The following is a 26506-nucleotide window of genomic DNA, read 5'->3' as shown; positions in this document are numbered from 1 at the left end:
TTGTTAGCCCTACATATATAGTTATTGAAAGCATTTTCAAGGACTTGTATTATAAAGGCACTTAAGACTGTTATTCTAATGTTAGAGATTTAAATGCTGCTGTGTGCTGCATTTTAACCTCCTCACATTGCCTCCCTAGTGAAAAGAAAGTTCCAGATATGTACTTGTTTTCTGAATCCTGAACAGAGATCATCTGCCATCTCTGGTGCAAATGGAGTGTAATAAGCAAGTCAGACTATGAGAGTGAAATGCCTATAAAACCCTGCATTTGGTATCTTTCTACAAAAGCCATCTATCAGTGTACATGTGAGAGTTTTTAATAAAGTCAGCAGCAAAGTCTAATATGACATTCAGGTTCAGAATTGACTCAAGTCTGCCATTCTGCTTTTAAGCATTCAGAAGTGCCTTGGCACTGAATGTAATATCTTCATATTTTCTCTCCCATCACAGAAAGTTTTGGCAATGTATATTTCCAGTAACAAAAAATGTCAATGTTTTTAAGGAAGTATGTTTGTTTACTTCTGATGTAATGACAACTCAGCAAATATATATTCTGCATATATGCTGAAATCCTCACCCTGAAGAAAATCAAATGCCCAATTTTAATGGCTTGTATTATGCCACATGCTAGACTGTGACAGTAAAATGTCTGTAAAACTCTACATTTAGCAATTATGCATGAAAAGCCATGCATTAATCCTTCTTTGAAAGTTCTTAGTAAAGTGTAAAACTTCTGGAATATTGTAACAGCAAATGCAGATATTGAATGAATTATATAACTTATCAGATCACATTGCCTCCATCAGTAAATGGAGTTTTTGTTATTCATGTTTCCAGTGGCAAAAGTTCTTTTTTCTGGAGAAATATACCAGAAAAATCATAATTGTCCAAACTTCTACATATTATGATCTGATAAGTGGTAGGTTGTAATGACTGATGTTGCTTACAGTCACCAGGTTTACCTTTAGGGCATTTTTTTTACTCTTTCCCCCATATAAATCACTTACTCAGGCAATGGCCTTATTTCAGGGCTAGGCAAAATAAAATGCATGAGGAGTTAAGAATGGATTTATGTATTTATTTGTTTGGTTATAAAAATGAACACATGAAAGTAATGCACTAGAACTGATTAATGGTAACAGGTGGATATTGTAGATCAGTAGATGTGTTGTTTATTCAACTATTAATTCATAGTCAGTGAAAACTGTATTCATTTTTTTTCTTGTATACATTTCCATAAAGAGACTGTACTGACAAAAAGCCCTACTTAAATGTTGACAGAGGTGCAAGAGAATTGTGTTTAGTTAATTATTGAATAAATTAAGCAGGTTGTTATACACTTGGGTGATTTGTGCAGGTATGAAAACAATTGATGCACATATGACCTTCTTATTATGTTGCTTTAATCCTCTTGTTTTCCAAACTGCTTTTGATAAAAACAGGAGTAGTACACATAAGGAGCTGCAAAAGTGATCACTTTTAATGTGAGGAACATTCACTTGGTTTGGTTTATGTGAAACATCACATAATTAGTGCTTGGATAAGCAAAGTTATACTGTTTATCATATAGTGCAAAGGTATTCCTAACTTGTGCTATACCTCTGACCTCAAACAGGTCATATACCCATTCCTAACAAAAACTAAGTATAGTACAACTTTGCAGACATACATATTCTAATATTCACCTACGCTTATTGGTGGTGACAATTTACTACAGTAGTTTGACATTATATAGTACATTTTTTAACAGAAAATGATATTTAATACTTAGGTTGTGTTTATATGTGCACTAGTAGTAGAAAATTCACATGCTGAATGTGTAGGTGCTGATTTACAATCCCCAGTAAAATTTTCTTAAACTGTGTTGACATTTAAAATGTTTGAAAAAGTCACTTTCAGAATAGTTACTTAGCTTTGGTTCCTAAGCTATAAAAGCACAATCTTTGAATGATTTCTAATTGTGATGCCTGCCAGTTCAGCTCAGAGGTTCTTAACAAATTTCATCATATAGGCTTGATTTAACTCTCCAATTGTCCACTGAAAACTCTGTGGCTCTAAGCAAGTCACTTAACCTTAATTCTGGTTCCCACTCTTCAGTGGGCTTACCTAGTTAACAAATAAAAATAAAGTCAATTTTATGAATTATTTTCCCCATTACTAAAAGAAAATAGCCATATTTGCTGTAATCTGGATTTATAAACATTTTCATTTGGAATGTTGTGAAATTAAAAAGTAATACATTGACAGTGAAAATGTCAATATCTTCATTAAACTCCAAAAATGCTATAGGCAACTTTATAGTACAGATGGGATAAAGTTTTGACTGTGATACAGGTGACCCATGGAGCTGGTATAGATAGAGAAATATGAGATATTGCCTGCTTGCATTTCCTGGGTGGAAGGTGTGAATGATGTCTTAGTGAAGGCAGTCTGCTAGTTAAGCCATGGTGGAGACCAGAATTTGAGTGACCACCATTCTTGGCAGATGGGATGGCCAAGGGGGCATACCTGTCTTATGGCCCACAATGAATGCACTCCTATAGGCTCACTGCCCCCATGCCTACAACAGCGTTGATTTGCCAGCATAAAGGGATACCCTGTCTTGAAATGGTTAAGCATCTGGATGCAATCTGTTCGCAAAACTCAGGGAAATTGCCCATCAAATGCTAACTGACTGCAAAAGCAGATGTTCTTCATCCCACATTGCTGCAGTCCTAACACTTGGGTAGTCCGCTGTCCCAGTCGGCCCGAATACCAAAGTATAAGGCTGACGTCGGTCAGGGCGCATTAGTCTGACGTCAGGACGTCAGGGTACAAATGCGCATGACCGACGTCATATCCTCAGTCTTTTTTGCCGCATGGTCCGATGCAGAAGCAGTTTTGCAAGTGCAGGTTGGCGTTCTGAGATTTTCCGAAGTCGGAGTTTCAGACCGAATCCAAGTTGGCTAAGTACCCCGTTGGGGAATATTTTGTTTTTTTCTTGCCTCAGTATTTTACCGGATGTCAGAAAAAGTGAATAACTGTATTTCTTGTGGGAAACAGATACCTCATAGGGATTACCATACCTTGTGTATACCTTGCTTAGGGCCTGAGCACGACGTTGTTGGCTGTCGCCCTTGTGCTAGATTTAACAAACGCACGATAAAGAGAAGATTAGATTGTGCCAGGTTAGTTTTTGGGAAGCGGTGTAATTATAAAATGCCGCCGGATGCTCCGGCGCTTCGTCAAAAAGCGCAACGACCAAACAGCACAGCCTAGCCTGGAAGAACCGTCCGCACCGGACGTCGGTTCTTTAGAGGGCTCGGTGGAGCCAGAGGTTCAGCCAGAAATTTCTTTGGAATCCCAGGGAGAGACTTTATTACTACAAGATGTGACCTCTCAGGAGGTAGGCCAGGCGGAAGGGGCTTCTCAGGTAGCTGTTCTTCCCTCCCTTCCTAAGGTGATTAGGCCCTCCCCTGCTGTTTCCAAGGCTTCTCCCAGGGGCAGGCCAGGTTTGGTTTCAGGTGTTACCCCTAGTTCTTCAGGGTCTGTACCTAAGAAGCATATGCTTAAGATGGCAGAAGATTTGATTACAATGATTAGAGGTTCTATGCCCCCTCCTGATAAGAGGCCTAGGGTGGAACCTGAGCTTGGGAGTTTTGAGCAGTGTTCGGATGCTTCTGAGTCTTCGGCTGAAGACTTGCAGGAGTATTCCCCTTACTCTGATTCTGATGTGGATGATTCTACTCCTTCTGCTTCTCCTCCTGAGGATTTTTCATTTTCAGAGACTCTTCATTCCATGAGGGAGCATTTTAAATGGGAAGGTCAGGATTTCTCTGATTCCAGGAAAAGGCTTAGGGAATTTGTTTCTACCCCAGCATAGGCCTTTAGCTATACCTCCTGTTCTAGATGTGGTGGAGGATGTTTTGCAGAGGCTTCTCTGAACCCTGATTCTTTGCCTCCTGCTCCAGTTAAACCGGATAGATATTATAGGGTGCCTGAAGCGAGTCCTAGGGCAGACCCAGAAACTGTTTCACAGGGGCCTAAAGGTGTTAAGGCTTCTGTTGTTAAAAATCCTGTTCCTCCGGATAAAGAGGCAAGGGCTTTGGATAGATGGGGAAAGAAAGTGTATACTTCTTCCACTTTGGCCATGAGAGCTTTGAATTGCCAGTTTCACATGTTGAAATATCAAAATTATCTCCTTTCACAATTAAAGTCTAAGGTAGATGCTTTGGCGGAAGGTATTGAGTGTAAAGAGTTGCAGGATTTAGTTCATGTTTCTGAACAGGTGGGTAAGCATTCTTTGCAATGTGGTTTTGATGCTGTGCAGGCCTCTTCGAGGGTGGCTGCCACTGGTTCGGTTCTTCGCAGGCACGCCTGGCAGAGGGATCAGAATTTAGCTGAGCATGTGAAGACAAGGATTTTAGATGCTCCTTTACAATCTGATGTGTTGTTTGGTTCGCCTGTGGAAGCAGTTCTGAAGAAAATGGAAGACAAGGCTAAGTCTATGCAGACTGTTAAAGATTTTTTGCAGGTTCAGCCTCCGAAGTTTAGTAGAAATTGGCCTACCAAGGGGTGGACATATCCTGCTTATGATTCCCAGTCTAGGGGTAGGTCTAGACGTGGTAGGGGCAGAGCTCAAGGTTCTTTTAGGCCTAGAACAGGAGTTCACCTGCTCAGTCTTCTGGTGAGGGCAGGGGTCAGTCCTTTCGTAAACAGACCCAATGACCTGCCTTTTCAGCTGCCAGAATCTTCTCGTCTGGCAGCACCTTTGGGAGGAAGGTTGGCACTCTTCAAAGAAAACTGGAGTTTAATTACCCAAGACAGATGGGTATTGGATATCATCCACCACGGTTACAGGTTTTATTTCCATACCTTGCCTCCTTTCAAAGGCATGCCAGACATTCCTCCTCAACAAAGGAAAGAGGCTCACAGGCAAATTTCTCTGTTGCTCCAAATAGGAGCCATTCAGCCGGTTCCTGTGCCAGAAAGGGGCCTAGGATTTTATTCTCGCCTGTTCCTAGTACCAAAAAAGGGGAACACGTGGAGACCAATTTTGGATCTGTCTATCCTCAACACTTATCTGGACATTCCCAAGTTCAAAATGTTGACGTTACAACAGCTTTTACCTATGCTGGGCAAAGATCACTGGATGGTAACTTTGGATCTCAAGGAAGCTTACCTTCATGTTCCTATCAGACTAATTTGCAGGAAGTATCTGCGTTTTCGAGCTGGGAATTCTCATTATCAGTTCTCTGCATTGCCCTTTGGCTTATCTACTACGCCCAGAGTATTCACAAAGGTTCTGGCTCCAGTGATAGCTTTCTTCAGGCTAAAAGGAATACAAATCTATCCTTATTTGGACGACTGCCTGCTTCTGGCTCAAGGAAAGGACGTGCTTCTTCAGCATTTGGAATATGTGATAGCAGTGCTAAGATGCCTAGGGTATTCTGTGAACGAAATAAAGTCCAGTCTAGTACCCTCTCAAGACATGTGCTTTCTGGGCGTGAGACTGAATACAGCATCCCAGATGGCCCTTTTAACCCCGGACAAACAAAAGAATCTTTCTCTTTACTTCCATCAACTATCTCATCAGTCCGGGCTGACTGCAAGGACAGTCCTTCAAGCCTTAGGGTTCATGGCATCTTGTATTCTGGTACTTCCCAATGCCAAACTGCATATGAGGAAGCTACAATGGTATCTCAAGAATGTATGGACACAGCACTGCCAGGATTTGGACACTGTCATTCAAATAATACCTTGCATTCAAAAGGAATTTTTGTGGTGGGCTCAGGAATGTCACCTAAACAAGGGACTCTCTGTGACCCGGCCAGAGGCGAGTCAGATTCTAACGACAGATGCCTCAGACACAGCTTGGGGAGCTCATCTGAATGGAAAGTGGATACAAGACAAGTGGCCTGCCAGACTGCAGCATCTACATATCAACATGAAGGAGATGTTAGCAGTCCAGTTTGCATTACTGGCTTTCAAGGATTTACTTCTTCCAGGGCAGGTGTTGATTCTAACAGACAACACAACTGTCATGTGGTACATCAACAAACAAGGGGGAACACATTCTTATCCTCTATGCAGGCAAGCAATGATTTTGTGGGAGACTGCGTTAAGCTTGCAACTGAATCTTCAAGCAAGGTTTCTGCCAGGAGCACAGAACTCCTTAGCAGATGTGTTAAGCAGGCAAATCATGGATCCCCACGAGTGGAAACTGGATCTTCATGTATTTCAGACTTTGACAGTGTCCTGGGGAACTCCAGACCTAGATCTGTTCGCTTCTCCACTAAACCACCAGCTGCCAAAGTTTTGCACGAAAAGGTTTCATCTTACAGCCTGGAAAGTGGATGCTCTTTCTTTCAGTTGGGAAAATCTTCATGTGTATGCCTTTCCACCTCTGCCTCTCCTCCCAAAGGTACTCCTAAAGGTCAGACAGGACAAGCCAAGGATGATTTTAATAGCTCCAGATTGGCCTCGGCAGCACTGGTACCCATTGCTGAGGAGTCTGGTAAGGAAGCCTCCATGGCCCTTACCTTTGATTCCACACCTATTGTCTCAGAAGGACGGGCATCTACTCAATGTCAAGCTTCACTCTCTTCATCTAACAGCCTGGCATATTCTGTTTTGAACCATAGCAGGTCTCAGCTTCCTCAACAAGTTCTGAATGTGATTATGGAAGCCAGAAGACCTAGTACAAGGAAAGTGTACGCAGGGAAATGGAAGAGATTTTTATTTTGGTGGGCAGCAAAGGATTTGGATGTTTCTGAGCCAAATTTGAGTGTGGCTGTTCAATATCTTACTGAGTTATTGGACAAAGGTTTGTCTTTCTCTTCCATTAAGATTCATGCTGCAGCAATTTCAGCTCACTATGATTGTGACCCACCATTGTTTTCTCATCCTTTGTTTAAGCAATTTCTTAGAGGGGCAAAGAATATAAGACCCCCACGTAGAGCTCCTACTCCTGCTTGGGACCTCAATTTTGTGTTGGAGAAACTTACTCTACAACCTTTTGAGCCTGCGGCTACTGCTGAATTGAAATACTTGTCATGGAAGACTGCTTTTTTGTTGGCCATTACTTCTGCAAGAAGGGTTTCTGAATTGCAGGCCCTTATGGCGGTTGAGCCTTTTTTGATTTTCCATAAGGATAGGGTATCATTACGTACTAATCCTTCCTTTATGCCTAAGGTGGTCTCTAGTGTGGCTTTAAACCAAACTATTCATTTGCCCACTTTTTATGCAGATCCCCAAAATAAGGGGGAAAAGATTTTGCACACTTTAGATGTACACAGGCAGTTGCGTTATTATTTAAGCAGGACTAAGGATTTTAGGCAGTCTCAGCAGTTGTTTGTTTCTTTTGCTTTGAGTTCTCAGGGCAAGCCTGTGTCAAAACAAACTATTTCTAAGTGGATTGGGTTTTGCATTGCATTTTGTTATTCCCATCATGGCAAGGAGATTCCAGCTGGGATCAGGCCTCATTCCACTAGGGCTACTGCCACTTCAACAGCATTTCTAAGGGGTGGCAACTAAGGATATTTTGGAGGCAGCTACTTGGAGTTCAGTGCATACTTTCTCTAAGCATTACCACCTTCCTCTCTACTCTAAATCTAGGGCTGGTTTTGCCACGGCTATTTTGCAGGGTATGTTGACAGCTCCAGCTTCTTTATGATTTGCCAGCCTCCCTTACCTCTGCTTTGGGATTCTACCCAAGTGTTAGGACTGCAGCAATGTGGGATGAAGAACATAGTACAGTTTTGTACCTACCATAAATGTAGATGTTCAAGATCCACATTGCTGCAGTCCAATTTACCTCCCTCCTTCCCCTCTGTGTTTAGGGGTGGTTGTGTGGGTGGGGTTGTACTTTTGTAAATTGTATATATTGTATATATATTTGGTACAGGAGTGTTTGGTGTTTTTTGGTTGTGGCCTTATCTTTTTAGGGTCTTCTGACATCTGGGGCAAGAAAAGACTGAGGATATGACGTCGGTCATGCGCATTTGTACCCTGACGTCCTGACGTCAGACTAATGCGCCCTGACCAACGTCAGCCTTATACTTTGGTATTCGGGCCGACTGGGACAGCGGACTACCCAAGTGTTAGGACTGCAGCAATGTGGATCTTCGAACATCTACATTTATGGTAGGTACAAAACTGTACTATATACTCACACAAGTTTGATATGCTTTGTCTTACAGACTACCCAGCAGAGTACATCTCTTCTGGGGGGGGGGGTATACCTCTGTTCACCATGAAGAAGTCACATCAATTGTGTACAGATAAAAGCTATGGTAACCATTTCTTTCTCACACAGATCCTGCCCCTCTCCACACATACAGAAACAAATTAATGCTACATCAGTAGAACAGATTGATGATCATTTAATTGTGATCAAGATTGGTGATCAATCAACTTCATATATAGTCTCCTCTCCCAGAGATATCTACTTTCTACATACATCTCTGATGTTTGACTAAGATCCAAGGGAAAGAAATATTTTTTTTCATTTGTTTGGTGATTGTATGCTTAATCCAGTGTAGGTTTGTGGTAAAGTCAAAGCCAATCCTAGTGCTCAGTGAGTGTGCAATTTGAAGAATTTAATCTTGGATGAAGCACCAGAGCTTTACAGAATGCATACAGACACTAGCTCACACATAGCAGTTTAGAAGATTATCAGTTCAACCATGGCTTGTCTTGGTGATGTTGGAGGAAGCCAGAAGTTCCAATGATAAATTAGACAGGCACAGGCAAGATGTGCAAACTCTGCACAAAATGTATCCTTGAGAAAAGTACTCTTTAGTCAGCAATGTAAATGCTGTACTATTGTTCACCTTCCGATCACAGTAATACATTCTGTTTGTTGTTCTCATACATGCACACTGCCCTTTCCCAACAAGGCATATAAATGGCATCTAACACTGGTCAGCAAATGTAATGTCCCTTACCCTCACACACCATCTGCTCCACCCCCCCACAAAAGGTTGCCACTTTCTGAATGTGCCTATCTGTGGTATTTGACTGTAATTAGAAAGAAAGAAGTAATATCCACAGTAATATAGCTCATCTTGTTGCTCTTACACAGATTGTTTACTCCTCTATGACAAGCAATATCGATAATTGTTTAATAGTTATGTAAATGTAGTGCCTTTTGCCTTTACATATAGCCCATCTTGCCATCCCCAAAGGTCTACTTTCTATGTATACCTCTGTTTCCAGTCAAAGTGAAAGAAGATATGGCTGAGTTGGTAATATATTGCATTCACATATAACATGCACTGCCTCACCCCCAAGCTATATCACTGAGTATTCAACTGTGATCAAATAATTTCCCCTGTGCTTTCACAGACGGTCCATTTCTTCATCTTCCAATCCATCAAGAAGAAAGGTTTTCACTGTCCCAGATGTTTGACTTTGTAGTGGAAGACATAATGTGCCCAGGCATTTGCACTGCCCTCCCTGACACACCATACTAATGATCATTTAATAGAGAGCAAGTAGTGTTGTTTGCTTTCATACTTTCTGGCCCAAAAATAACATCAGTCTGACTGCACCCTCCATATGTTCAACAGTAATATATATGGTCACCTGCCAGGAGCAGCATTTGCAGCTTATTATTGATCCTCCAAACACCAATTGCTGTACTTTTCATAAGGATAAAAAAGCATTAGATCAAGCTTATAGGCATTATGCTTTGATAGCATTATGTGCTAATAAAGTAATTGCCCAAAAGTAACTTAAAAAAGATACCTGCACCATCCCTGAAGATCAGATTTGTTTGCTCCATAGGGTGATATGTAGAGAAATAGCATGAGATTGCCGCATAAGCATTAACATCAGGTGCTCTGAGTAATTGATTTCACTGCTTACCTTTCATAAGAAGAAGTCCATGACTGACTGTTTATAGCCTGTCGTTTTCAGAGTGAGATATCAAGTATCACAGATTCTAACTTCTGGGTAGTATTTTCATTTTAAGTTAGTGAAATTTTATTATTTTATTATATATTTGGCCTTCTGCATTGTTTACCCCTGCTGCTGCCTGCCAATCATCAGCCCATTTGTTCCTGATTGCTGGGGTGAAGATCAATCAGGACAGACCATTGTTTAGGTGCTATCATGGTGAGTCTGATTTTTCTTATAGCCTTATTCCCTTTGCACAGTAAGCTTACACAAGTGTAGAGGGTGTGCAATGGGTGAGTTACCCCCCTCCCCCTTTTGCAAAGAGCACTGCCACAGCAGCCTTGCCCTCCCATTCTCAGGTATGGGTGATGATTTCTCTTGTCTCTACCACAGAAATTGCATCATGCCATCTGACAATGAGCTAGTGTAAGCCATCCAGTCCTTTGGAGAGGCAAGAGGTTCAAGCCACTACATTCGCCCCTCTCTCTGAGTGGATCCTCCAGTGCTGATACAGTTAATTGACTCCTAGCCTCCTGGGTCACAGTTAGGGTTTCATCCTTTTGTGCCACTATTCAGACATATTATTGCAATAATACTATAGTTATTTCTGAAGTGATCTCGGTGCATTTTTTAAATCATAGTTGTTATGATTTAAAATAAAAAAAAGATAAAAGGAAAACAGTTACCTCAGTATCTAGAATTCTGTCCTTGGCAAGTGGTTCCTAGAAGACTCTTAGTATAGTGGTAACCTGGTGATGAAGATCAAGTTGTAGTAGTGTTAATGACTCTAGTAAAGTGTAAATCACTTGTTGTTGCTGCATTTCTTTCACTTTTATACAGCTACATAGTTAGAATACACATGCACACACACACATACAGATATATATCAGTCACATATATGGGTCCCTATCAGTTTATCGAGTTTTCAGAAACTCCAAATTCATATGGTTAAGACCATATGATTGGGTTTTTGAAAACCTGAAGCTTTAGAATGGAGCTCTTGGTACAGTGCTTTTCAGGAAATTTACCATTTTCCTCACAGTAGTGTGATCTCAGAGTTGGTATATATAATTTGCTGTAGGTGTGTTGGGGGGGGGGGGCACAAGGGCTTGCTCCCCTGCAAAAACATAAAAAAAATTAATATTTTGTGGGGAGGGGGGTTGATGTTCAGGTTTTTGGAAACTCGATCATGTGGTCTCGACCGTATTAACTTCTAGTTTCTGAAAACTTGATCATCTGACATAGACCCATATATGTGTATATATATATATATATATATATATATATATATGAGATGTATATGTGTGTGTGTGTGTGTGTGGTGTGTTTATATGTACACAGACACAAGGTGAGCATGTGTGTAGTCAGATTTTAGGTAAATAAGATATCTGCTTCTTTACCGGAGGTATACGGTTTTGTTCCACCAGGTTGTGTAGGTTAGCTATGTCCACAAGTAGTTCATGCATATACATGCACACTCATATCACACGCCCACTCTCACTCATACAAATGGTCATTCTTTTTTCAGATGATGCCAAGTTAGTGGGTAGTGCAGCAGCTAATGAAGAGTGCAAGCCCAGATAGTGACCTGAAGAGGCTGCGTGCTTGGTTTGAGAAGTAGGAGTTCCATTTAAACCCTTCCAAGTGCACAGTGATGTACTTAGGAAATGATCACCTACGGAGGAGTAAATTGCTGAGGATGGCTATCCTCAGAACCCAAGATAAAGATTTGAAGGCTGCTGTTATGGAAGGCATTAAACCATCATATTCAGTGTGAAAGGGAGGTGACAAAGGCTAACTAAATATTTGAATGTGTATCCAGTAGTGTAAATTCTACAAATAGAAAGGTAGTGATGCCCATCTGTTTGCAGCTGCAGTACAGTGTGCACATTTTCACATGAGATGGCACAGTGAGTCCTAACCTAGGATGACATATTGCATAAAGAAATGTTAATGTTTTATCTGTTGTGTAAAGAGAAGTTTATGGGATTGACCTCTTTTCACTGGAAAGGAGGAGAGGTAGGGAAGGCATGATATGGGTATACAGAAGATTAACGGGGAAGTGTGGTGTTACTGGACAGTTACTGCTGCCAACATTTTATGATTGTATGATATGAATACATGCAATCTATGACACACACACACACACACACACACACACACACACACACACACACACACACACACACTCTGCTTATCTGCCAGAGTCAGGATTGGTCAGGATTATTGTTAACAGTACTGATTTTTTTTTTTTTTTTTTTTTTTTTTTACGAAATGATGTGGTCTTAGTGTCATCAATGCTAAAAAAGTATTACTGGGGTTGTAAAGTTTGCATGACTTTGACTTTTGTCTTTAGAGTCTGCATGACTTTGAAGTGCAGTTTCTTTTAAAGCCAACATTTTTCCTTTTTATATTATATTGTGTTGCTAACAGAGCAGTTATGACATCACAGTATTATCTGATGTCCGTTGTGCTGATCACTGCTGCAGTAGCCTTAACCTTGGCTATATGGGTTATGGCCAACTGAGGACATAACAGCTGGCCAGCTTCCAAAGCTTCATGGCACTCTCCATGCACCCAAACTGTCAGGCAGCAAAAGCTGAATGAACTAAAAGACAAATTTGGGCCTCAGGCCCTTTATAGCTTTTAAACAATTAATTTACTGGTAGTGGTGGAGAAGAATGAAACAATTACTTTAGCATAGTATATTCTTTAATGTCTGTTTTCGTTTATCCCTTTATAGCTTTACTGCAGCAAAAGAGCATGCCCCTCTGAGGCTTTTGAGGATCAACAGCTGGCGTGTTCTGTTCCTGTTCATTTTCTAGGTAGATAAATTTCCTTTGGAGAAAAAGCCTTTCATTCCTTTTTTACTTTCCTCTTCAGGAAAGTTATTTTAAATGTAGGAGTTTGTGTTTTAAAGGACTACCACAAGACTGTACTGTATTTAAATGGGGAGCTCTGTTTATTTTTTCCAGTCAGCTTAAAAGTTGTTTAAAGTAACAGAAAAAACATTTTCTGTGGAGAAAATGTGTTTATTTTACTTTGTGGGTCTGGGAAAGTGTTTTTTACAGTATTTATCTTTGAGAAAAGTGTCATTTTAGTTTTTACCATCTCTGTTGCTTGTTTTCCTTGGGAAAGGGACACCATTTTCAGCGTAACATTAGTACAATCTGTCTGTCGTCCTTCCAGCCACAAAAGAAAAGGAAAAAGTTAAGCAAGCAGCCTTTGCAACCACAGCAGGCTAGCAGTTTGCCTCGGCCACAGGTGGGTGACTCTGCTGTGGCCATTAGTTGTACCTCAGACCACTCATCCTTTACCCCAGATGCCTCTGTTGTAGCACATGCAGTCACTATAGACTGGGGGTTAGCTGTTTCCTTTGCTGCTATTGGAGTTTCTTCTGTGGACAAGGGAGAGAGATTCTCTTCAATTCTGGGAGAGGGGATTGTTTTGTCAGAATGTTGTGCCCATCCCCAAGGAATCTGCTGTTGCCATTAATAACACTGTTGGCCCCATTTTTCTTGTCACAAAGAAACGGAAAACTATCTACTGCTACTCACATTTCCTTAGACAGGTGTATGGGTCTGGCTCAGGGTTTAATTCGGGCTATTAGTCCTTCTTGTACAGTAGTTTCTGGTAAAAGAAAGAGGGATATCCCCTTTCATGAAGAGATTCGAAATTCTGAATCTGGACAGGAGGGTGAAGGGACAGCTGCAGATTTCTGATTCAGACTCCGAGGAGAGCTCATTTTCTGAATGTCCCTGTTGGGGGTTCTGTTTCTCTAAAACTATTCCTAGTATGTGCCAGTGTTTTTGATGGGAGAACACTGAGATTTCTCAGTCCCTCAGAAAATACTGTGAGCTGTTAGCAAAGGATTTTCCAGAATTTGCACCCACTCATCCATTTCTGTCAGCTTTGGAGGATGTATGTGATTATCCTGATGGCTAGCTAACCCAAAAATGGCAGATGGTATGTATAAAGTTCCTCAATATTTTAAGTTTTTACACACTCTTCCCACACCTAATCCAGCAGCTATGACTTTAGTTAATTCCTCTGCTTCATAGGTGATTACTAGGCTAATGGTGCAAGAGCCTTTACAGCCCTAGCCAATAATACCCAGGACATGACAATCTGATATCTTAATTCCCCAGATATGGGATGGGGTGGTATTGAGGTAGAGGGTCTTTGGGTGTTGGAGCCTTGAGCCATTTTACAGACTGCTTCTGTCTATAAGGAACATGGGCAGTACCGAGGGAGTGAATTTAAGGTTCCCCATCTATTTATCCAAATTATTTTTTTAAGAGAAAGAGGGTGGGTTTTGTTTTACAAAGATGGGAGGTTTATTCCATAGAAGAGGTAGCCTTTGTAATATGAATCTATCTCTCCAGCGAGTTCTGTTAGAGTCACAAATAGGTTCAGGTCCATTGAATGCATAACCCTCATATAATTATTTTTGCAAACATGTAACATTTTCATCAGGTCTGGATCAGAGATTGCCTTGTAGATCAGGCACAAGTCACTTCTCAGTAAATGATATGAGATGGAGTAAAGGGATAGGGCCTTTAGTCAGTCCACATAAGACACGTGTCTTACACTTTGTATTTTTTTTTAGTGAGAAACCTCTGGGTCTGCCCCAGTTGGTGTAAGTGCCTGGTTAGGTACATACAGAAGGGAAGACTGTACTCTACTACAGACTTTACGAGAGCTGAGTACAATGGCACTATGACTTCCTTTTGACCTTGATGTCATGCCTTTACTTATAACTTCAGCCACACAGAAGGTTTCCTCATAGCTACCTGGTGGTCAGAGTTTAGGTTGCTGTCTATCTGTGTTCCTAAGCCCTTCAACATTGGGTCTACTTTTAGGGGTGTGCTGTCAGTATTATAATTTGCAAGGATATCTGATTTACAGATGGGTATGATTATGCATATTTTAGCATTTAGTCTCAGACCATGGATTTTGGCAGCAGTTGTTTGCCAATTTTAGACTTATTTGTAGGATGTCAGTGTTTTTTGGGGATTCGATGATTGCTCCCAGCTTACAGTTGTCGGAGAACTTGGTGAGCAGTAGAGCCCCAATGTTGGCTTTCTCCACAGCGAAGCTGCTAAACGCTTAGTTAATATCAATCCTACTCTTTGTGACCAGGATAGGATGATTATTGAAAAGTATGGGAAAAAAGTAAATGCTTCTGCAACCTTGATTTTCAGAATTTTGAATTGTTAGCCTCATATGTTAAGGTTTGTTCTGACTAATTCTGAAGGTATGAGGAATATTTTATCTGCAGTTTTTTCTTATGAGGAAAAATCTAATTTAAATAATGCAATTTCTTCCATTATTCAAGTCCCTACCCAGAATATACAATGTGCATATGATTCTGTTCATACTTTATTCAGGCCTAAGGGCACTGGTACTGTTTTGAGTAGGTTTGCATGGTTGTGTTCTCAGAAACTCTCGGGCAATTTTAAATTCTCATTTTGGCCCCTCTGCTGCAGAGATGATCGAAATGTGTGATGAAGGGGTAAGCTGATACAGGGCAATCTCTAAGATTTTTCATCCCTCCTTTTCCAAGTTTTCCAATTGATTCTCTAATTCTTCATCTAATTTTGGTAAAAAAACAAAATAAACAGTCTTAACAAAATACAGATAAATGGATATTTAAAAAGAAATGGCAAGGGAGTTCCAGGACGAAGTCTGGAAACTTCCAAAACCAAGGAGAGTGGAGTAAGTCAGAATGTCTAAGGGACTTTGTTTCCCACTCTCACCTTGGTGGTCTTTCTCTTTTTTTTTCTTCCAAAAAGTGTGAATATCCACTCTTCTCTTCGGCAATAGACAGTTTCAGACAAATGGGTTCTGATGATCATTCCTCAAAGTTACAGATGGCAGTGGGAGAAAATTCCTCTTTTCCAGGAGGGGAATTCCTCATTTTGTAGATCAGACTATTTTGTTTCCACCTGACCTTCATCCATCCTCTCCCAGGGAGTGATTGAACCAGTTCTCCCTTTCAGGTGTGAAATGGGTTTTATTCAAGGATGCTTTTAGTGCCAAAGAAAGAAAATGCTCAGAGACCAGTTCTGGAACTTTCTTTCCTAAACCAGTTTGTATTGGTGCCCAAATTCAAAACAATGCCTCTTCACAACCTGTTGCCACTGCTTCCTCTAGCAAATTTCTTTGCAACATTAAAGTTAAAAGATTCTTCTCACATTCCTATTCATCCAGACCTCAGGCATTTCGTAATGCTCTCTGTGTCTGGATCACATCGTCGGTTCTAGCCTTGCCCTTTGGAAAATCCACTGCACCAAGAGTGTTTGCTTGTGTGTGTGAAGCCATAGTTTGGGCATCTTGGGCCTTGGACATTTAGAGTTTGGAATCATATCACATCATGAGATGGCAGTGAGCAGTTAGTTTGGAGACATTTCACTGGGTGTAGCTTTGCAGGCAGTTAAGTAACTGCTTATAAAGAGCCATTTAGGTGTTTGTGCTATAAGTACTAGAAAGATGAAAACAAAATATAGCTTGGAGTGCTAAATGCTTTCCATTGAAAATAATGATTATATCAGGGGAAGCGGGAGGGGGGCACAGCATGCAACAGAGTCGCCTGTATGTCCTTTCATATTACATTTAGTTTCCTCTAAATATGTTTTTGGAAATTATTCATGTCATTTGCTGTTCTAAGTATAAAGTCAGACAAGGCAGTTTGGCATGATTTCACCACCACATTGTAAGAAGCCAAAAGTATGAAAAATAGTAGCTTCACATGAAAGCTGAACAGACCTCATTGGATGGTACCTTGATTTATAGCTGCCTTTTTTTTTTGCAAGGGGGGTGAATTGGGCACCTGTTACTTGTGAAGTATGTGTAAAAGTAATGCAATTTTGGTGCCTGTAGTCTGGAGTAGTGGTAATAAGCCTGGGATGACTGTGTGTGTAGGGGAGGTGGGTGGACAACTGTTTATGGAATGTTTGTAGGGGACAAGACTGCATGCCTGCTTTGTGCATTGATGTGACTTAGTGCCTGTAGTCTTGTAGGGTGGAGGTGATGAGACTGGATTCCTTCTATGTGGAATGTAATGTGGGTGGGTGCCAGGTGTGTGGGTGGGAGATGACATTGGCACCTAACATACTGTGTAAGTATATGCTGATGGATGACAGTGAGAGCCTGTGACACACAGAGAAAGGGTCAGAATCTAAAAGTTTGACATGCATGTGGTTTGAGGGGGGAGATACAACATGAAGCCTTCTTTGAATGTGTTTGTTGTGGAGGGCGATCAAGGAATATGCTATAACTGAGCAAGACTTGTTTGGGAGTCCTTATTCCAGGTGCCCTCTATCATGGAAGGTTTTGACTCGAGTTACTCAGCTAAATCCTGTCCCCAATTTCCCCCATTAGCCCCATAATAATGTTGCATGCCCCTCTCCCATGGCTCTGCATAACATGACTGTATGTACACACCTCTTCCAGACTTTTTTTCTTGGCTGTTGCTTTTACATCAGAGGGTAGCAGGACTTGTATAGGGGTGGCAGACCATCTGTGTGACAGCTTTGTATTCCATGCTGGCAACAAGTAGTCATCTGACAACATTCAGAGTTAAACCAGTACAGCTGATTAAAGAGTAGGCATGTGTCCAATACTGGTATACTGCTCAGTTATGCCATAATGTAGTGCTGTTATATCACTGTGTGCTGAAGCAACATGGCTGGTCAAAGGCAGAGAGCATGTTGCCAGTTTTCCTTCTAATGGTATAGTCTAGTGATCTAAACTCATTTTTGACTTATGACTTTGCCTTTGATAAGAAACACAGCAACAAGGCTACTCCTTGATAGTAGCATATGTAGTATTCTGCACCCATCCTGTTTATTTCATTAAAACATGTTCATCCTCTCACTGCAGTGGCCTTGTCACTGCCAATACTCCAAAGTGACACTGCTAATCACAGCCGAGGTCACCATCTCTTAGCTTGTTAATAACCAAGTCTAGCTTTAAATGGCTATTTTATTTTTTTAATACCATGTGTTTACAATCCTTTTTCGGAACCATTGTATCACAGAAGGGTACTATTTATTGGCTGTTTAGAACCTTTTCTTCCTGTTGTACAGTTTGTTTATTCTGTAGTGTTTATGCCTAATGAGCATATCATTTAGGATGCGGCTATCCAGAAACTTGTAGGATTTATTGAAGCCAATAGTGACTAACTTTGGGGGCATTTAGGGTTTGATTCCAGTTAATTGTGGTAAGGCATTTTCAATTTTAAGGTAATCAGTGCTAGGGAAATTCCTAGATATTACTGTATTGTCTGTATGCTAATCTGTGTTTTGTTGGAAAATACCACTGTATCATGGTCTGATTTGACTAGAATGGAATGATGGCAGGGGTGAGCAAGACTTGATGGTATGTTGATTACAGTAAAATCCATACGGATTTTTGTTTTTCCCTGGATGGCTTCATCACCAGTTGATCTGGACAGTTAGAAGTAATGAAATTGATTAAATGCTCCAAGTGTATTTATTATTGGAAGTGAAATTATCCCAGTGATTTGCAGGGTAGCTATAGTTGCCCATAATTATTTTACTACTATTGATTACTCTTTTCTTTACATCATCATGTTCTTTCATTGTAGAACAGTTGCAGTAACAACAATTACTTGTTAGTCAGTGTTATTGATAGATAATTGAGAGGATTCCCATTGCCTCTTATGCAATTTTTTAATATCCTTGTGCAAAAACTGCTATGAATGCAGATAGACACACACATGCCAGTTCCACAAGGTCTGAAGGAGTTGCAGACATACTCTGGTATTTGGGAAGTCTATATTGATCTTTATAGCAGATTTCAGCGACAGTCCAAATCACATCCTTCAAAAATAGAAAAGTCTGAGGACTACAAACCTTATTTTGATGTTGGGTATTAAGCAAAACTACCTTCATGTAATTGATTTTCATAGATATTAATTCAAGATGCCATTTTATTTTACTCTGCCTAGAAGATTCACTTGGGGCAGCAGATTTCCTTTTTTAGGAGGGAGGGGACAAGGCACTGCTGATGGTCAGCTGCGGGGAAAGAAAAATTTTAAGAAAAAAGGTTTTATGCCCCCTGAGGGGGAGCTGAAGCTCATCATCTTTAAAATAGGATGGTGAGCCATGGTTTACCTTCATAAGGTCATGGATGATTTGTGCGGCAGACAATTGAGGGAAAGTATACCTGCAAAAATCCAGAATGTCATGTCACAGATGTTCGAATGGCTGAAGTGTGGCTGCAGTGTGCCATTCTAATGAATAACATCTGTTCGACATCTGCATTCCACATAGTGTGTTTCAACATAGTGCCGCAAATACTTTTTGACATTCCCTCATATGGGTTGCTGTTATGCACGATTGCACAAACCGTCTGCGACCTTATGACGGTAAACCGCGAACCACACATATCTTGTCTTTGACAGACTCCAGCTATGAAGGCAGTTATTTATAACCATCACTTTTTTCTTTAAATCAGTGTCTTATTTTGTGAAGTCAAGATCTTATTCAATATGGAAGTTTTTCCTGTGTCAGAAAGTCCTGCTTGAGTTGCTGCAATACATCTCTGTGTCTGTGCCAGAGAGGTTTGTCCAAGGTCACTCTTCTACATGTGAACTCTCAATTTTTTTTCCCAGTCCTTGTTTTGGTTATAGGCAGACAGGTGCCCATATCTTGTTCCTCATCCAATATAGTGTCATGTCTGTAGACTTGATTATTGAATCTTCGGTTATGATACATTGCCAGCTGAGACAGGCTGCTGTGTTTATACAGTATTAGAGCTTATTTACATGTGTTGAAAGTTGCAGTTTAAAATGTATACACATTGTTTACATAAATTGTAAGTTGTGTGCATAAAGATAATTGCAAAAATAAAATGCAGCTTTTGTGTTCCTTTTCTGAATTTTTGAAGAATTTGTGAATCTCTAGTGGATGCTATATTCTTACTTTTACTTCAAATTATATTTTAAATAAAAATAAGACTTTTAAAAGCAAGCTACATCAGTGCTGATGTTACACACCCCTTTCTGGCATATGTTTTGGGAGGGAACATAGCTGGACAAAACATTGACACAAAAGGAGAAACAAGGTCGGTTTTCCTGGTGTATGTCATCCTGTACAGTGGCCGTCACTGTTTAACAACTTTGTAATTACTGTGTGGAGATTTTTCTGTATGTGAAAGCTATACAAACCCAACTAAAAAGACTTGGTCCAGTACTTGACTGGTTCAGTTTGGAACAGATGCTGGGATCCTATGGATGCACTTACTTTTTAATATTGATGGTCAGGTAGGCTTGGTTTTAAATAGAGAAAAGTTGCAGGCTGTTCATGCAAGTGTTATAAGCAAGTTCCCACTTGTATCATTATACCATTAAAAGCAATGTTCTATTCATTTATAGCTCTGGCAAGAAAAGTACTTAACAACACTTTTAATTATTTTGCAGTCTTTCTGCTGCAACCACGACTATTGTACAACAGAAACAGTGCACTGCTTTCAACAACACAGTATCTCTTTCTTGACAATCACATCATCAAAATGGGCAGTGTGATAGCATGATTTCCAGAAGTACTGTGGCTTGCGTGCAAGAAACACACACACACCAGAGCTAACTGCTTTTTTTATTTTGTAAAAAAAAAAAAATTTAATAATTATATTTGCTTTCTGCATATTCCACAACCAGAATGCATTCTTACAGCTGGCAACCATTGCCTGTAGGTTTTCCCATGGTAAGAACGTTCTGCGTATAATCTAGTTGAAGGGCTGCAAACCCCAGGGCTTTCTCACAAAAAATTACCAGTTGTCAAATTACTGAGGAATGCTTTGCAGAGGAGACAGTAAGTTGCAGCAGAAAATGTGCATTGCTTACCTGATAGAAAAGTTTTAGATCTGCTTAAAGAACAGAAACATTTATTTTTACATTGGCGAGGGTTTTCCTAAATAAACAATAAGGTTTGTTCATGTAGAGAACATCACAGAAAGTGAAAAGAGAGATCCTTGTAACTCATTCAGTGATCATTCAGAAACTTGCTCGATTGCATACTACTACTGGTAGAACAGTATAGCAATAACCCACGCCTGGGTGTGGGTAATGCTGGATTTACCCATGGTTGGTGTGGTTTGGTCCCGAGGGCGAAGCCCGAGGGACCAAACAAAGCCAACCGTGGGTAAATCCAGCATTACCCACACCCAGGCGTGGGTTATTGCTATTATACAATGACCTTATTTAAGAAAAAAAATAATTACTTTTCTTAAATAATGGCATTGTATAATGCCTCCTTGCTGCCCTTCCACAGCTGTCTTGTATTCCGTGGGAGTTCTGATGTACTGCGCATGCGTATGCTTACGCAGTACATCAGAGCTGTGGGCAAAAGCAACGGAGAAAGCAAGATCTCCGTTGCTTTTCACTGTTTCGCTATGATAAATGGGTTTAACATAGTGAGACAGGTTTAAAATAAGCAACGGAGATCTCCATTGCTTATTTTAAAGCTGTCTCGCTATGTTAAACCCATTTAACATAGTGAGACAGGTTTAAAAAAAAGCAATGGAGAAAGCAAGATCTCCGTTGCATTTTACACACTGTGTCACTATGTTAAAGGAGTTTAACATAGCGAGACAGCTTTAAAAAAAGCAACGGATATCTCCGTTGCTTTTTTTAAACCTGTGCCGCTATGTTAAACTCCTTTAACATAGCGAGACAGTGTTTTTAAAAAGACTTATACTAATGGAAAAAGTCTGGGCGACCGGACCTTTTTCCATTAGTATAAGTCGATTTACAACGTGCACGCTGGCCAATCAGCATGCACGTTTTGGAATATTAATGGGGGGTCATGGTATAATGGGGCATAAACAGTGTAGCTGGAGGTGGTTGTTTTCTGATAATTTTGTCATCTGTCCTTGGAAAAATGTGGACTGTTACAAAAATCATTACCTATATGAGCTCAAGAAAGTTCTCTGGCATTGCAGGTTTCTCTTTCACATTTGTTAAAGATTAAGTTAAAAAGAAGTCATGTTGAAGTTACAGTAACCCACTGAAAAGAAATGCACTTTTTCAGGTGTGACCCTGTAATAATTTGTAGCTCTTGATCAGTTTGGCCTGCTTGCTTTCTTCCCAATTCACTTACTCAGCAACCATCAAGACCTCATCACTAATTGACCTATTCATCCCTCATAGTTGGTGATATCTGAGGGTACCTCGCACAGTAAGTGAGAATCAAGGATTCTGGGTCATTATCTCTGGGGAGATGAGAGACTGTTCTCTTGATCCTAACACATCCCTCCACTGGCCAGCATGATCAGTGCAGTACTTGCTACACAAGGCTCCAGCATGGATTGAAGTGTCTATACACCTCTGCCAAGCTTGACAACAATGCTGTCCTTGTCAGGTTTGTACTCTGCTGATCACATAATTTGCTTTCCTTTGCAAGACAGGCATAAAACTTTAGTAATATGTACATCCTGATGGAGATAATACATTAACTGCTGGGTGACCATGGGTTTATTTGTTAAATCATTTGTATAAGCACAGTGCTTTGCTGACTTGAAGCAGAGGAACCATTTTAGAGATGTCATTTGTGCTGTTAGAACTCCAGAAGTTCTGTTTATCAAACAGTTGTATACAAAATGAAGATGTCAGTTTTCTGATTGATTTCATCTCTTACATTTCTTTGGCATCCTAGAGCCTCTGTTGTAATTTTTCACTGAGAACAGTTCAGTAACGCAGATGACAGCATAACTTATTTTTTTTTCTTAATGGTCGTAAGTACATGTAGTTTGTAGCCAGAGTTGTAATTATATGTAGGTTTTCTTAATGGAGAAATATTTGCAGAGGCAGGTCAGAACATCTGTTGTTAAAAGTTGCTGATTGATTGTGGCTGTCTTAACACAGTTACACTTAGTATTGACAGAATGTATAGGGAAAGAGACCTCCCAAGTTAAAAGCATAAATGCAGTGTTTCAATAATGATACTTGTTTGGGGAGAGGTAGTAGATTGTTGCTTAATAACTTGGTTGAATAATGTGTTATATCAACAAAGACTAGGTGGTCCAGGTTTTCCATTCACAATGACAGTTGCTTCCTTTTTTAAAATAAGATGGTTAGTCATGGATTGATGGTACTTATTTCTGATATTTCTTAAAAGCTGGTGACAGCCAGAGAGGGTCACATCTTTCCTCGATCACTTTTCTGTCCTTTATCCAAATACCTCGTCATCATTCATCTAATGTTGTTGAGTTGTATCGGATTCCTAAAGTTACAATATGAATGGCATACCTACTTTTTAAGTAGTGACTGGGATGGGGAGTCATCCGTACGTGCTCCTTGCCTGAGCATTATTTTCTTCCCCCCAAAACTGACTTATTACAATACATTGACTTCTGTTGTACTAATAAGCTGCAGACACAAAAAGCAAGTTGTTTGTCTTTCGGCTTTTTCCCAGTAAGGGGTCGCCACAGTGGAACTCCGGTACGCTAATGATTGGCAGTAGATTTTTATGAAACGCCGAGGTGCCAGCTCGACGCCCAACCTTCAACGAAGGCACGGCCATTTACGCACGCATGTCTTTCGAACGCTACCCAACCGTGGGGAGGACATGCAGACTCCACACAGAAGGCACTCCCAAACCAAGCCGAGAATCGAATGGGAGAACCTCTTGCTGTGAGGTAACAACGCTACCGCCGTACCACCGCTGCATCATCAGACACAAAAAGCAAGTAATTCTGCCTAAAGATTGTATGCTATAGTATTTGTGGATTTGTGACAGCAGGTTCCCTTTCCCAGTATCTCAGGTCTAGTACATCTCTTTTGGTGTCTTTCCTCAGTGCAGTACTGCTTGAATACTGACACTTTTGACAAAGTCCAAAACCTGAGGTTGATTTATTCATCTAGATTTCCAAGTACTAGTGTCAGCCCATCCTACCAAACGGCAGTTTAAAATGTTAGTGTTGCATAAAGGCTGTGCATGGGGCTTTTAGCTGTTGGACATAATTGCTGAGGCTTTTTAAGAAACTTGTAATTCAAAAGCAACCGTGACATAATTGCTGGTCCCTCTGCAGAGGTCTACATTAACATTTAAAGGTTTCCAGGAATTTCTCTGTAGTGCTTATATGATAAGAGGTCACACAAAGGGTTACTTATTCATAAATCAAATGCTCTGTGATTAAGTACTTCACTATATCCCTGTTGCCTGTGCCAGTTAGGCTATTTTCCCATGAGTTCTTAACCTCTGCTGATGTTATTGTATGAAACAGGAAATAGGCTAACTGAGAGCAAAACAATATGCTTGGCATATCAAACACATCTAGCAGTGCAGTCCAATGAGTGCCCTTACTTTTGGGTGTTATGCTTAGCCATTGTCATCTGTTGGGCTTTCACTCTGTGCTTTAAATTAAAAAGGTGTGAAGTGTTGCCTTACAGTACAAAACAACTAGGCTTAAAGTTTGATTAAATTTTGACAGTAACATGTCTTGGGACTGTGGACTAAAGTACCTGTTTGACTTATTTTCTTCGATTTACCAGGCCAACTTATTCTGCACGCTGCAAGAGGGAGAAGACATCCAACGGATAGAATTAGTCAGGAGGCTTGCAAGAGAAAGCTGTCAGTTTCTGCAGGCAAGCAGGAAAGGGTCCCAAACATCAGCTCAGGTAAGGCATGTCCCTAATATATACATAAACTTTGTTTTCCTTATTTCTAAGCAGTGTAGTGCTGATGTTTAAAATAATTCTTGCGTCTCAGGCAAATATAATTGCTATATACATAATAGCATTAATTCATTTTGTACTTTTAACAGTTGCAGCTGTACATGGAGTTGGTATAATGGTTATGGTGTTTACCTCATTAGACGCAAGGTACAGGGTATGATTCTCACATTTAAAAGGAAATTGACTAAGCACAAAATGGCCGACAAGGCAAGTTAGCAAGTACTTATCTATGAACATACAGGTATAGTGGAAAGCTATTCAAGTACCCAGAATAAATGAATTGTCTTTGAAACCTGTTTTAAAGAGGAGAAGTCTAAGACGTTAATATAAGTATCTTATTTCATATATTTTGAATAATTGCTTTATTTAAATGCTGATGCTCATATGTCATGAGTAGGATTTATTTAAAATCTGTTTTTATGAGCTTATTCAAAAGAAACAGAAGAATCTGCAAGTGAAAATGCATTTGTAATCTTTATGTCTGTGCCAATGAGTTCAGTATCATAGCAAACTGAATTTTATGCTATGGTCTCAATCTAGTGTCCATTTCAGATATTATTTGTGGATAAAATGCATTTCCACAGAGGACTATGAACTTAGTAACACCTACAGAAAGAGTATTATGCATCTGTTATGCATCAAATTGCTCAAAATCTGAATATTGACCTGTAACTGTCTAAAAAGTCAGCCATCTGCATTTACTGTGTGCGTGCATTTGGGTAAGAGGGATCAGTGTGCATTCCGTATGTAATTTAATAAAGAACATTATATACGTTTAGGACATTTATTAGTCAACAAACTATAATTTTATAAGGAAAATATTGATTCTTAATTTTAAAATTACCCAGTGATAGTGACAGTATATTTTGCATGGTTTTCCATATAGTTCAGTATAGTAATATTTTTTTTTCAGAACCACTAAGTGAGGCGCAAAGTCTGCAAACACTATGAATTCAGTAATTTCAGTTTAATAAGGACTTTTTTAAGGTCTGCCTGCCAGTGCTACTTTCCACTGTAGATTAATGTGGTAAAAGTGAGGATGGGGCAAAGAGGACATTTTCCCCAAGTAGAACGTATTAGGGGCATATCAGGAAGAATATTTCCTGCATTCTTTCTATGGTAGCATTTCTGGTCTGGCTTCTTGTATGTTAAACTTTACAGTTTAAAAAAATAGAAATCTGGGTTTTTTTTCTTATTCTTCAATGGAATAGCTAATGGTGGAGTATCTCTAATAAGCTGATTGCCACTGAAATGTCCTTTTTTTCTTCTTCTTTTCTTGATCTTTAGCAATTGGCTTACAATAGTAAAGTTTTTTTTTTCTTTGTCTTGGATGGGAGAGCTCGGGGCAGCGATCTGTCTGTAGTAAGATAATCAGCTTGCATCAGTAAAGTACATTCAAGTCCTTCTTTTTTTCTTGAGTGGTAGAATTGGGGGAGGAAGTGGATCTGTCTGTAGTAAGAAACCAAAAAAAATGAGGGATTAGAGTAAGTACATAGCTTGCCTATGATTGTGAGGTATGTAAACTTGAAGACAGGTAATGATCTGCTATGTATTGAAATGCAAGATATATATATATATATATATATATATATATATATATATATATATATATATATATATATATATATATATATATATATATATATATATATATATATATATATATATATACACACACACACACACACACACACACACACACACACACACATACATAAGCCCTACCCCAAAAATAAGACCCAGTTAAGATCATCAACAGCACAAGACGGACGTGTTGAATTATAAAATAATATTATTAACACCTGCTTGACTGAGGTTATCGCACTCTGCTGGCCATTTTCGGACAATTTGGACACCCAACTTCCTCCCTTTGCAGAAAGTCATAAGATTCTTTCCCTGGGAGTCCTCCACGATTCTTACTGTAAC

At 39.9% G+C, this 26506-nt stretch overlaps 1 protein-coding gene across 3 annotated transcripts in view; it reads left to right on the top strand.

Annotated features, from left to right (window-relative positions):
* RAPGEF5 (Rap guanine nucleotide exchange factor 5) overlaps positions 1–26506 on the top strand; it is a 1983710-nt gene that overhangs the window by 970245 nt on the left and 986959 nt on the right. For all 3 annotated transcript variants that reach the window (XM_044064607.1, XM_044064608.1, XM_044064609.1), the window contains exon 14: positions 24398–24523. In XM_044064607.1, coding sequence (XP_043920542.1) covers positions 24398–24523 — 126 coding nt within the window. The remainder of the gene's footprint in view (positions 1–24397; positions 24524–26506) is intronic.

This window comes from Protopterus annectens, chromosome 3.part0 (genome assembly GCF_019279795.1).
Source record: "Protopterus annectens isolate FY-2018-M chromosome 3.part0, PAN1.0, whole genome shotgun sequence".
Lineage (NCBI taxonomy): Eukaryota > Metazoa > Chordata > Ceratodontiformes > Protopteridae > Protopterus > Protopterus annectens.
This window is presented reverse-complemented; position numbering and strand designations above follow the sequence as displayed.